The sequence below is a fragment of the Impatiens glandulifera genome, chromosome 1 (assembly GCF_907164915.1).
Source record: "Impatiens glandulifera chromosome 1, dImpGla2.1, whole genome shotgun sequence".
In the NCBI taxonomy this organism is placed as follows: Eukaryota; Viridiplantae; Streptophyta; class Magnoliopsida; order Ericales; family Balsaminaceae; genus Impatiens; species Impatiens glandulifera.
In genome coordinates this window covers 33,231,756-33,245,600 of record NC_061862.1, presented here as the reverse complement: position 1 = coordinate 33,245,600, position 13,845 = coordinate 33,231,756, and the positions used below count along the sequence as shown (strand labels likewise).

The window sequence follows — 13,845 nt, the reverse complement described above, 5'->3', positions numbered from 1 at the left end:
TTTGTGTATGTATATATATATTTTGTTTATATATATATATATTAATGAGAGAGAAAATAATTAGAAAAAAATAGTTATTATTATTTATCACTTATAAAAACTTTATATATATATATATATATATTATAGTGTTATTATATATATAATTATTGATAAGACAATACATATTTTATGATTAGCGAGAGAAAAAAATATAAGATAAAATATATTTATATATGGTAAAGAAAAAAAAGTTAATTAAGAAATAGAGAAAAAATAAAGTTAATTACAAAAGAGAGAGTATGAGAATATATATATATATATATATATATATATATATATATATATATATATATATATTAAGAGAAAAAAATATCAAAATTAACCACTGCACTTAACTTGATAATTCAGACATTTTTAAGACTAAACATAATTATATATATATATTAATTAATGAAGAGAAAAGAATTTAATTTATATATATATAGTATAGTATTATTATATATATAATTTTTGATAAGACAATACATATTTTATATGATTAATGTGAGAAAAAATAAAAAATAAAATATATTACATCTATAAAGAAAAAAATAAAGTTAATTTAGAAATAGAGAGAAATATAAAAAAAAGTTAATTGAAAAGAGAGAGTATATATATATATATATATATATATATATATATATATATATATATATATATATATAATAGGAGAAAATATAATGATGCTTAACTATATTTTTCTCTTAATATATAGATTAGTTAGTTAAAAAATTAAATTTATATTGTTAAAATGTCTCATGTTCATAAAATTTGGTGTTAAATTTAAAATATAAAGTTATTAGCGTGGTTGGTTAAATGGTTGTATTTGTTTGATTAGGTTGTAAGTTTAAACCATACCTATAACATTTTTAATTTTATTTTTAACCGTTTTAAGTTTATGGTGGGTCAACAAAAAATCCGACCCAAGTATCCATTTACTCTCACATATATATCCAAATTAATCACAGCTCTCGACTCGACAATCCGGACATTTTTAAAATTAAGTATAATTATATATATAGATATTTAATCTATTTATTTATTCATTTATAAAAATTAATTTGATTTAATTTAAAATGTCTAAAATTTAATTAATTTGAAATCCAATGAATATCAATCGTTTCCAAACTAATTATTTATTTTAATTCCGTGCAATAAACCTTTATAAAAAATTTAGAAAACATTTTTATTGACTCAAAATTGGTTAAAGTTATAAATTTGAGCATATAAATTGAGTTTCTACAATATGAGAAAATATATGTTAAATAGTAATAACGAGTTAGTTGGTGCAAAGTAGCTGAAATAAGGACACAAAATCAAGAATTACTTTTTAGAGTAAAAATATAACATTTGGCTACTCTTTTGGAGGTGTGTGAGCTCGAGATTTTACTTTCAATTCAATCAACTTTACATGAGCTTTTTTTAGAACGTAGAGTTCCACTTCTCCTTTGAAGTACAACTAATCTCCGCGAATTAAGTACATAGTCCGCAAACACACTTAACCATTTGACCAGACGCAAAACTTGCCACTTGACGGGCTCAAACTTGGGACCTTAGGGAGGCTAAGGGATATTCACTTCTTGTTGTCGTTAATCTAGAAGAGGGGATTACATGGTTATTATGATATACACATACATCCTTTTATTAATGATTTTCTTATAAGTTAATTATTTTTATTCTTTTCAAGTATTAATTTATATGTCTACCGAAAGGGTTGGTAACTCTATGGATAACTCTAATTTATAGAGTACCGAACATAACAATGATGGGCTTGATACAACTCTGGGTAGGGATGACTCGCAAAATCCAAAGTAAAACATTAATAAGGTTCATGATAAGTGAAACTCAGAGGAGGAAATGGATGCTGGAATCGTCCTCATGGCTGAAGTGCTTTCTAACTTAATGAATCATGATTCATCAACCAACACAAACCAAAACCTAACTAATGATAGGCTGAATTCGGATCCCCTTCAAACTGTTACCCAGGTCACAACACTTGGTGGTTCTAAACTTGATCCTATTGGCACTTAGAGATCAGAAATTAGCAATCCAGTCATACTAAAGCTGACAGTAATGCATCAGAGCCAATGATTGAGATGCGTATTTACAAGTCCAATAATTGGAATATGGATCGTAATAAAATTGCTAATATTGCAGGCCTTAGAAACCAGATAAAAAAAATTTCTCATCCAAGTCCAAAAACAAGATCTCGTAATGAGTAAGGAAAGAGGCTCACAAATCACAGTCCAGTTTAATTTCCACTATCTCTAGGATTGAAACCTCCTCACTAAGAGAGAATATGACGAGATTGTCTCATGGTCCGTCATGATCATGAAAGAATTCGGGAAATGCGCAACCACCAAGGTCTACCCCATTCATGCAACTCCCAACCGTACTTGGCAAAAAGGCAATGTGTGGCAAGGTCTCTCCAACCCTAACAAGGGAAAACTCTACATTGACAACTCCCTTCCCATAGTTACCACCCTTAGCCACCAATTCCATTTCGAACTCCCCTCTAAGATCGAGGAAGAATACGTCCGGGCATGGGATTCTATCGTGGTGGGTCACTTCGTCGGGAGAGCCACAACTCCATTTAAAGCGGTTAAAGACCATCTCTTCGACCTTTGGGAGAAGGAAGGACTCGAGCCAACCAATGCTTCAAAATTTGTAAGTGGAAGGAAGGCATGGTCCTAGACAAGAAGCCCCCAGAACTTGAGCAAATTTGGCTAACTCTTCAGAACATACCCCCACACTTATGCAACGCTAAGGCAATTATCTACTTCGCAAGCCTCAATGGAAAACCTCTTAGGCTCGACACCGATATCGAAGGAGACAAGAGAGCATCTAGTGTTAGAGCCAACATTGAGATCCACCCAGAATGCACCCTTCCTAAAGAATTGGAACTCATGGAAAGATTGTGAAACATCTATCATATTGGAGTCAGCTACGAGCGGTTGCCTCTCATATGCATCAACTGCAAAACCTTCATGCACTCAATCCTCAAATGCCCAAAAAACAAAGAATCCACAAATCTCAATGCCGACACAACTAAGCTGAACAATGTCGAAGTCATAAAACAGAACAACTAGGAGGAAGATGCTACTATGAGTAAAGGAACCAAAAAGAAAATATTTATCTTATGAAGGTCTGATCGGGACAATAGTGACATTGGAGCTACTAAAGTAGGAAACGAAGGAAGCAATAATGACATCCTGGACAATGACAATACACTAATTACCCAAAACTCAAAAGGAACAAGACAAGAATGACATCTGAGTGGGCGTGAATGTTACTGAGAAACTCGATAAGACCCAACATGAGCTAATTAAACCAAGGAGTGACAAAGGTAATGACAGTATTGATGATACAATAAAAACCATGGTAGTCAAGCATGTTACTAACACTCACAACAAGAATAATGGTAGGAGATTGGATGATGAGCCAAACAGAAGAGCCGATAATCAAACTAACAGCCTCAATGAACATAATGACGAGTAGGACAATTAATGCAGTGAAACTCACCCTAAAAACCTAACAGTTAGAGGAGCAAGCACTAAGGACGACGAGCCATCACTACGTCTCGGAGAAGAACGCAACACCACTGTAGCCTTAGAATCCAATAGTCCTAGAATAGAGGGTTGTAACACTGATCCTCCTACCATTACCAAAGCAAACACATCAAAATCGAAAACATCACGGTTTAAGAAGAAGGATAAAAGGAAGAAAATCAAAAGAAAAAATGAGAGGGTAATTAGAAACCTGACTTAAACAACCTTTAATGATCATCATAACTTGGAATATTAGAGGTCTCAACGACCCGCTCAAGAGCAAGGAAATTAGGAGAGTCATTGAAAAAGAGCAAATCACGATTATTGGAATTCTTGAGACCAAAGTCAAGCTAAGTAATGTTGAGAAAATTGGTTCACGGTGCTTCGTGGACGGTTGGAAATTCATTCACAACTCCAACAATAGATCCAATCAAATTTGGGTCAGCTAGCTAGAACTCCAATATGGTAGATGTAAAAGAAACCTATAACAACCCCAAGTCATCATGGTCGAAGTCAAATGCAAAAAAACGCTCAACCTTCTCAACTTTACGTTCATATACGGTGACAATTCAGATAGTAGTAGAAGAGCGTTCTAGAACATCCTTAGAAACCACATCGTTGAAAAAAAGCCTTGGACTATTTTGAGCGATTTCAACGTCACTAGACAGGTCCACGAAAGACTCCCGATTTCTAAGCTCTCTAAGGTATGCTCGACTTCAACAACTATATCCCTGATTTGGGTTGCCTAGAACTAGCCTACTCTGGAAATTTCTTCACCTGGTCATCCACGCATGGTAACGACCACTTGAGAAAGAGCCGAATCGACATGGGGCTAATCAATGAAACTTGGGCCATCAAATTCCCAAAGCCCACATCCAAGTTCTCAGTCCTGATATCTCCGACCACTGCCCCATCATGCTTTATTGGGATAAAAAGGAAAGAACCAAACATTCCTTCTAGTTCTTCATTTTTTGTATGAAAAGTAACAATTTCAGTGATATTATCAAAAACGTTTAGACCGAACAGATTTAGGGTACAAAATGTACCAAGTCAGCCAAAAGCTTGTCATCCTCAAAACTAAACTCCAAAACTTGACAAATAATGGTAAAGTAATATCTCACGCCGAGTCCTTGAAGCCAAGCCAAAGCTGGAAGCCATCCATAACAGCCACCTCCGCCACAATGGTATGAGCCAAGGTTACAACGAAAAAAAGGAGGCCCTCATAAAATTCCACAATGTCAGCTCCTACGAGGAAAGCTTTGCCCGCCAGAAATCCAGGCAAAATTGGCTCTTACTTGGCGACAAGAACACAACTTTCTTCTATCGGAAATGATCTACTAGAAACTTCCATAACAGTGTCATTCGTTTCAAGCGGAGTGATGGGAGCACGGCATAGGGGGAAACATGTGCACTTAGAGGCAATTAACTTTTATCGTGACCTCATCGGTACCAAAAAGGATTTCTCAAATCACTTGAGCCTCCTTTACCAAATCGTCATTAGAATAGTCAACAATGTTGACAGCAATAAACTCATTGAGATTGTTAGTGCCGATGAGATTAGAGACACCTTTTTTTAGCATGAAATGTGATAAAAGCCATGTGCCTGATGGATTCCACACCACTTTCTCAAGGCCAATTGTAACATTGTCGGACATAGTGTTTGTGAGGTTGTCACTAAGCTCTTATGGAACCATAAGATTCTTAAGCAATGGAATGCAACCATCCTCAACTTTATTCCAAAAAAGCCCTCCCCTAAAATGATTCAAGATTTCCGTCCCATTTCCTGTTGTAATATCACTTATAAAATCATTTCAAAAATCATTGCCAAACGTTTTAAAGTTGTTATCTCAAAACTCATCAATCCTGGGCAATCGACTTTCATCCCTAGAAGGTCTATCTCCCATAACATCTTACTCATGCATGGTCTTCTTAAGAGCTACGACAGGAAGTCCATCTCACCGCGTGTGGCTTTTAAGGTGGACATCCTAAAGGTTTTTGACTCCATCAATTGGAGCGCCATTCACGATTTCTTAACCGCCTTTGGCTTCCCTTGTATCTTTATTGACTGGATTTTACAGTGTGTATCGACCCCCCACTTCATTGTGAGCGTGAAAGATATCCATGATGGGTTTTTAAAGGGAAAATGGGATTAGAGAAGGGGATCCTCTCTCCTCATACCTTTTATTCTTTATTATGGAGGTCTTTTAGTGCATTGTTAAAATGCTCCTAAAGTACGGACCTTTCACTCACCACCCTTATTGCAAGCAAGAATTTATCACCCATATCTGTTTTGCAGATGATCTCTTCATCCTAGCGCATGCTGACGTTGACTCTGTTAGAATTATCAAGGAGGCTCTCACAATTTTTCATAGTATTACAGGTCTCAAAATTAATTAGGGCAAAAGCATTGCTTTCTATGGAGGCGTCAAGGAGGAAACTAAAGCTAGCATATTCGGGATCATGGGCGTTGAAGAAGAATCGCTCCCCGTCTGATACCTGGACATCCCTCTCTCCTCTAAACAACTCCAGATCTCGCATTGTCGACCTTTAATTGAAAAGGTAAAAAATGTTATTCTGGGATGGGCTACTAAAAGACTTTCTTATGCAGGTCGCATTGAGTTGGTCACTAGAGTCGTTATGGGTATTTTTGGATCATCTTATGAGGAATTTCATTTGTGGGACTCACGGGCGTGGTGGGAAAAAGATCAAATGGACGGACACATGCAAGTCCAAAGAGGAAGGCGGAATCAGCATCAAGGATAGTGTCTCCTGGAAAAAAACTCTCACCTATAGGCACTTCTGGGAGTTGGAAAATAAGCAGGACTCGCTTTGCGTCAGATGGGTACACTCGATTCATTAGAAAAAGACATTAGCATCTGAACATGCAAGATCATAATGGATATGGCGTGGTCCCTTAAAAAAATTCTAAAACTAAGAGACAGTGCGGGCAAGATGATCAACATTCAAATTGGAAACGATAATGGAACTCATTTCTGACATGACCCCTGGTTCGAAAATAGACCCATCCTTCATATAAATGTTTTCTTCATCACTCAAATCAGGAAAGAATGTCAATTTGCCATAGTTCAACAAGTCAAAAGTGGCGATTGAAACATCATTTTGAGGATTATTCCAGAAGGTGCGAGAATCCTTGGAACTTTCATCATATCATCTGAATAACTACGAGGTTTCTCGTGTTTGGAATGTCGAGAACAATGGCAGGTTCGACTCGGGGTCTACTTAGGATTGTGTCCGTGATCATGGGGACATTGTCCCATGGTTCCACTTAGTGTGGTCTACCAAAGTGATCCCCATACACTAATTCATTTTATGGCTCGCGTTCCGTGAGAGACTCAATACCCATGATCGGATCAATAAGTACATGATCATCCCGGATACTAATTGCCTCCTTTGCTTGGGAAATGAGGAGTCCATTGAACAACTCCTTGGGAACTACCCTTTTGCCTCATTTCTTTGGCGCAGATTCTACACATCAATGAGTCTCCTCAGCTTCCCAAATGAATGGACCGACATCAAGGACCTCGCTATCATAAAGACCTAGGGCAACGACTTCAGCTCCAATACCTTCAAGTGTTTTTTTCGCCAATATTGTTTATCACATTTTGATTGAGAGGAACGCTAGAGCCTTCTCAGAAGTCCGCAACAATTCGAATACAGTCTGCAACAATATTATCACCGATGACAACTCCCTCATTCGAACGTGGAGGCGTATTCCCACAGGCGAGAAGAATTGATTAATCTGTAAAAACTAGAACATCGCTTACGAGAAAATCACCCTAACCATTGATTTCTTTGCACTTTAATTCTCAATTCTTAGTTGTCATCTTTTATCTCTTTTTTTTACTTCATTCAGTTTGTTTTTACTCTGATTTCTTTTGAACTCATGTAACTTCTTGGCCCTTTTGTGGCTTTTATTTTATTGACGTTACATCGTATTTATTTATTTTTGTATAATTTCTTAAAACTGATTATAACATCTAAATATATTTAGTTCAATATTTAAAGATTTGATGTAATGACTCTTTTTTTACTTCTAAATTAGAAGTTTATATTTACGGAATGATAATAATTTGTTTTTTCTTATAATGAGGTATTATATACAATTTATTATTTTTTTATTAACAAATAAATGTCTCAAATATGAGAAACTCTATTACAACTATTCAATATTTGAATTACTAACTAACTATTCTTCTAATATATACAAGTTTATTTTTTTTAATTATATTTTAAAACAACATGTCTTGACAAGTCAAATTATTGATAAGCTGAAGATCTGTGTGATCAAGTTGTGGCATATATACTCCCTCCAATTCAATCATCTCGATCCTGAGCAGGTAATAAATAATATTGCACAATCACACACACTCGAATATCATATTCGGTTCTGATTATTTCATTAGAACTCGCCCCTGCTTATGACTCTGCCTGAAACAGATGGACTACTACTACATTTGATACTCGATCCTATTTCTATTAAAACAAAAACAAGTTAATTCTCGACATTTTCAATCAAAATCACGCGTGAAATTGTACCTGAAAAGTAGGAAAGGAGGCTGACGAGAGAAAATAAAAATTGGTTTTTTCTTTCAAATTCTCTCTCCCTCCCTATAATCTCTCCGAAATTAGTTTCATATAATATAATTTATACATTTTGTTAAAAATATCAATTCAAATATTTGTTTTTAATTATCTCTTATAAAACAATCAAACAAACCCCATAAATATATGGCCTAATTATATATTTTCAGTTAAACAAACTACCCATGAATTTTTTTAATTACTAATAATATTTAATATTATAAATATGTGTAATTATTTTTCATTGCAATGATTCAATGATTTGCTAATTAATATATATACTTACGGATATTAATTCAAAAAATAATATACTTGAACATTGAAAAAACATTAAAAATATCTCATTTCTATTAATATGAGTTTTACAATATACATGATTAATAATAAGGTATAAGAATATAATGAGGTTGAGGTTGGGGTTGATAGGCACGAATTAAAGGTAACTCAAGTCCATGAATAATGTTTTTGAATCCATTGATTTTGCAAGGAGGAAGTTTATCCAAATAATCTTGTCGGAGTTTACAAAATACTTCCATCGTAAGAAGACTATCTGAACCAGCCTGATGACTCTGAGTGCCCGATCTTCTTTCCACTTTAAGAGTATTTGCCAATTTGTCTAACCCACCGTAAAGTCCATTGAAAGACTTCATAACGTGTTTGAGGTCGAAAACTGATTCCCCAAATATTTGCCTGACTAGAACCATGAACGTGATCGGATCCGATGGAAGGGGACTTCCGGTTAAAATCTTGACGACGAATCCAAAGTCATAGGCACCATGAAAAGTGATCCAAGCATGAGGAATCTTAGAGCCAAACACTCCACAATCCGTCAACATAGAGATTAACAATCCCGAATCAATACCATCTACTTTGTTCCTTGTAAAGTCAATACCCTGATTCTTTAAAAGTGCTATAGAGTCTGAGTTGTGAACATCTGAATCAACGTCAAAATCCTTGATATTAAACTGCCATACAAACGAACGTACGGATCCGGAAAGAGGGTCGGGAAAAGTTGACAGTGTTAGACCAAATTGGATTAACTTGAGGGCGTCTACATTGGCCTTCATATAAAAATAGTTAGTTTCAGGAGGTAGACTCGTAAGGCAATAGTTTGGAACGTCGGGCTTGTAAATAGTGCCGGGAAATTCCGTATCGAATGACACAAACGGTGTGAAAGGAAGGATTTTATAAATCATATCAATCTCTTCACTAATATTATAGTTCCAAACTTCACGAATACTATTGTTGGAGGCCATGACTGTAAAATAAGAAATAAGTCTCGTAAGTGGAGAAATAAAGGAAGGTTATGGTTTGAGGAGGATGTATGACTAATTATCCAAAAACATTTCATATATAATTAAGTTTAATCTTAACCATAATCCTATTTCTAATCCTAAAATATTATTATTATTATTATTTATTTTAAATTTAATTAACTAAATAATTTGAATTAACAAATTATAAATTCAATAAATTTAGAATGATTAGTTACATTATCATCTTATAAATATTCATAGATAAATTTTAATTTCAAATATAATTCTAATTAAAAATTATTATTTTATTTTTATATTAAATATTAATTAACAAAACAGAGAAAAAAAAGTTATATATATATATATATATTTTTTTTTTTTTAACTAATGAGATAAAAGAAAATTGGATAATCTAAAAAAAAAAAAAAAATGAAACCTAAACTCATTTAAATTATTGAGAGTATGTATACCTAATTAAATCTTGACTGAAATTCCACGCTTAAAACCTTGTCCTCTTTGTTTTATATTTGTACAATTTATATTTATTTATTTTATGTGTTTGAATGTTTTTTATTTTTAAAAATAATTAGAAAACTCTTAAAAATAATATTTTCAACAAAGACAAAAAAAAAAAATTCTCTAAACGAATGTTTGTCTATATTTTTAACATTTAACATTATTCATTTATTTTGTATATGTATATTGTTTTTATCAAGTACTTCAAATATATTTTTTTGGGTGAAAGTTTCTTGCTATTATAAACCCAACTCATATTTTATTTATTTATAGAATATATGGTTTTATTCAAAGTTATTATCTATTTTTATCTCTTTCATCTAACTCATAATTATATGAGAAGTATGCTTTATCTTTTAATAAAATTTAATATTATAGTAAAATTTATTTTAATTAAAGGAATTTGTAAAAGATATGAAATGAAAATTCATTCACTATGTTAAGATTAATGAAAGATTAAAACGTACCTTATCCAAGATGATTCCAAAGAATATAAAGTTAAACCTTAAAGAGAGATAATAGAGAAGAAGAACTAAAGAATGCTTTAAGTTATTATATATGTTTTGTTGATGGAAATTAATGATATATATACATAAATTAGTGAACTGCAAAATATAAAACTATAATAATATTTTATATTTTAAATAAAGTATTTTTTAAATATATAATATCTCAATATCTTAAATACGAGGAATGTTAGGAGAGGTAATTTGAGGGAGGGAATGATGTGTCACTACATCACTGGTTGTAAAAATTATAAAAGGTGAGGAGAGAGAAAGAGAGAAATTTTGTTAATTTTTTGACTAATCAAAATGCGATACATCATTCTCTCCCTCAAATTTTCTCTCCCAATCATTTCTCCTTAAATATATAATATCTATATATATATTATCTATAAAATAAATAAAATTTTACAATACTTATTTTTAAATAAAATTAAAAATAATTTAAAAAAATATAAAACTTAATTTTTTTAAAAAAATATTCAAAATACTAAAATAGAGAAGAAAAAAGAAAATAAAGTTATAAAATATGATATAAATAATTTAATTTATTTTTAATTGAAGTCATGTCTATAATTTATTTTAAAATCATTAAAATTTAAAATTATGTAAATTAAACACTATAACAAAAATTTAAGTTCATAATGATATATATGATAAATAAAATAAAATTTATGGACAAAATTAGTGAATAGGTGTAAGAATAATAACGGTTATCTTGGTATATTTCTAATTTTGTATGTCAAACGAAGTTAATGTTTTATTTTAAATTTAAGTTTTTTAATTATATTTTTGCCACTTAAATTCACAAATTTGAAAAGAAAAATAGGCCTTGTTTTGTATGGGTTTTTAAAAAAACCCATACAAAATTAAATATTAATCCCTTTTTATCCATCACATCACTTAAATCATTAACCAAAATACTAAAATACTCTTTATTTTAAATTATTATTTTTTATTTTATTTATATATATCAATACCCTTTAAGTTTTTTTACCAAAAATAATCACCACCTCCTCAAAATCATAACCAATCATTATTTTTTTCTCCCTTTAGATTTTTATAAAAACCCCAAATCGAACAAGCTCTTAGCATATTTAACTAGTAATGGTAGGGGACGCTATTAATGGTAGGGGATGCGAATATTAGATATTCGATTTGATCACATAATATTCTTTACTCCTTATAATTAATTTCTCTCGCTCTCCTCATTAATTAATTAATTTATCTCTCATACTTTTCATTATTTATTTTCCCACTCTCACTAATAAATTTATCTCTTTTCTTTTTTAGGACTAATTAATTTATCAAGAACCTGCCAGTGAACCGAGCGTCCCGGTCGCTCACAATGTCCGCCGGCACTCCGAAATTTTTCACAACATTCCGGAACAATAAGTCAGCTGCGGTCTCGGCTGAACACACCTTGGGCACCGGTATGAAGACCGCATACTTCGAAAACCTGTCCACCACAACTAGGACCGAAGTCTTCCCCTCCACCTTGGGAAAACCGAGAATAAAATCTAAGGAAATAGACTGCCACGGTCTATCAGGTATGGGCAAGGGCTGCATCAAGCCCGCTTGTCTCCTCTTCTCGGTCTTGTCTAGTTGACACACCAGACACGTCTTGACATAAAATTCCACGTCCTCCAGCATCTTGCTCCATAGGTAGGACCGTGAAAGAAGCGCCATGGGTCTCTCTGAGTAGTTTCTGACGCAAGGGCCCGGTTGGAACGACCGCGCGCCCTCCTTTGGCAAAAAGCAGACCATCTTCAAGCCAATATTTCGTGCTTTCTCCCGCAAGCACCTGCTTCACCGTAGCTTGGTAAGCAACATCATTCTTGGCAGCTTCGCGGATCTCATCCATGAACCCTGCCTCCACCAGTGTCAAGGCTGCCACATATTCCTCGGTCGTCTGGCGGCTGAGTGCATCGACCACTTCATTACTCTTCCCGGGCCGGTGCAGCCATTCGAAATCAAACTCGCTGAGAAATTCTTACCACCTCGCTTGCTTAGGGGACAACTTCTTCTGAGTCTTGAAATAAGTGTTAGCCACGTTGTCGGTGACCACCACAAACTTGGTGCCCAAAAGATAGTGGCGCCATGCCTCAAGGCAATGCACAACCGCCACCATCTCTTTCTCATGAGTTGAATATCGAGTCTCAACATCTTTGAACTTCCTGCTTTCGAATGCAACCGGATGCCTCTCCTGCATCAGCACCCCACCCAACGCTCGGTCGGATGCGTCGGTATGTACTTCAAAAGGCCTGTCAAAGTGTGGCAGTTGCAACACGGGCTCGGTCGCGACCGCGTGCTTCAGGGCTGTAAATGCATCTTCACATCTGTCGGACCAGACCCACTCTCGGTCCTTCTTTAGCAAATCTGTAAGGGGCCCGGTCATCTTGGAATAATCTTTAATGAACCTGCGATAATAGTTGGCAAGACCGAGGAAGGACCGCAGCTCGGTCGCTCGGCTCGGTCGTGGCCACTTCTCGATAGCAACAACCTTGGCTGGATCCATCCGGATTTCACCATGTGCGACGATATGCCCTAGAAAATTGATTTGCTCCAAACAGAACTCGCATTTGCCCTTGTTTATGTAGAGGTGGTGCTGTCGCAGCTTCTCAAACACCCACTCCAAGTGGCTATAGTGCTCCTCGGCCGAGGCACTATAGACCAGGATGTCATCAAGGTAGACAACCACGCTCCGGTCTAACCTTTCATACAAGACATCATTCATCAGGTTGCAGAACGTGGCAGGCGCATTGGTTAGGTCGAAAGGCATAACTAGGAACTCATATGACCCATAGCGAGTCACACACGTAGTCTTGGCCACATCTTCGGTCGCCACCCTAACCTGCCAGTACCCTGATCTCAAGTCTATCTTCGAATAGACCCGCGCCTGTGCTAGTTTATCAAATAAATCCAGCACGTTTGGGATCGGGTATTTATTTTTGACTGTTACCTTTTTGAGGGCGCGGTAGTCCACGCACATCCGCAAGGAGCCGTCCTACTTCTTTTGGAACAGAATGGGAGACCCGTATGGAGCTTTGCTGGGTCTGATCAGCCCACCTTCCAACAGCTCGGTCAGCTGCTTCCTCAATTCCACCAACTCTGATGGACCCATCCGATAGGGAGCTTTCGCCGGTATCACTGCCCCGGGCTCCAGCTCGATTCTGTGGTTGATGTTCCTCTTCGGAGGCAACACCTTAGGTAACTTGGGCGACATAATATCTTCGAACCGCCCCATCAAATCTGCAACTCTACTCGGCACCTCCGAGTAAACGTCGGGCTTCATCTCCACTAATGTTGCCACGTAAGTGCGCTCTCCACGCCTCAAGCTCTTCTTGAGCTGCATGGCAGAGAGCAAGGCTGCCTTCTTCTCCTTGGCTGCCTCATAGC

At 35.2% G+C, this 13,845-nt stretch overlaps 1 protein-coding gene across 1 annotated transcript; it reads right to left on the bottom strand.

The window, feature by feature from the left end:
• Positions 1-6,500: 6,500 nt before the first annotated feature.
• On the bottom strand, positions 6,501-9,427 carry LOC124924017 (probable CCR4-associated factor 1 homolog 11). Its single transcript, XM_047464052.1, has 2 exons — positions 8,702-9,427; positions 6,501-6,719 (listed from the first exon to the last, which is right to left on the bottom strand). The coding sequence occupies exons 1-2, from the start codon at positions 9,425-9,427 to the stop codon at positions 6,501-6,503; spliced, it is 945 nt and encodes a 314-aa protein (XP_047320008.1).
• Positions 9,428-13,845: the final 4,418 nt, after the last annotated feature.

Excerpts from the sequence above, each read along its gene's own strand:
- LOC124924017 (XM_047464052.1), bottom strand. The coding sequence starts at position 9,427 with ATGGCCTCCAACAATAGTATTCGTGAAGTTTGGAACTATAATATTAGT. Across the intron at positions 6,720-8,701 it reads ATAGTCTTCTTACGATGGAA|GATTCTCGCACCTTCTGGAA; the intron begins GTATTTTGTAAA and ends GAAAGTTCCAAG.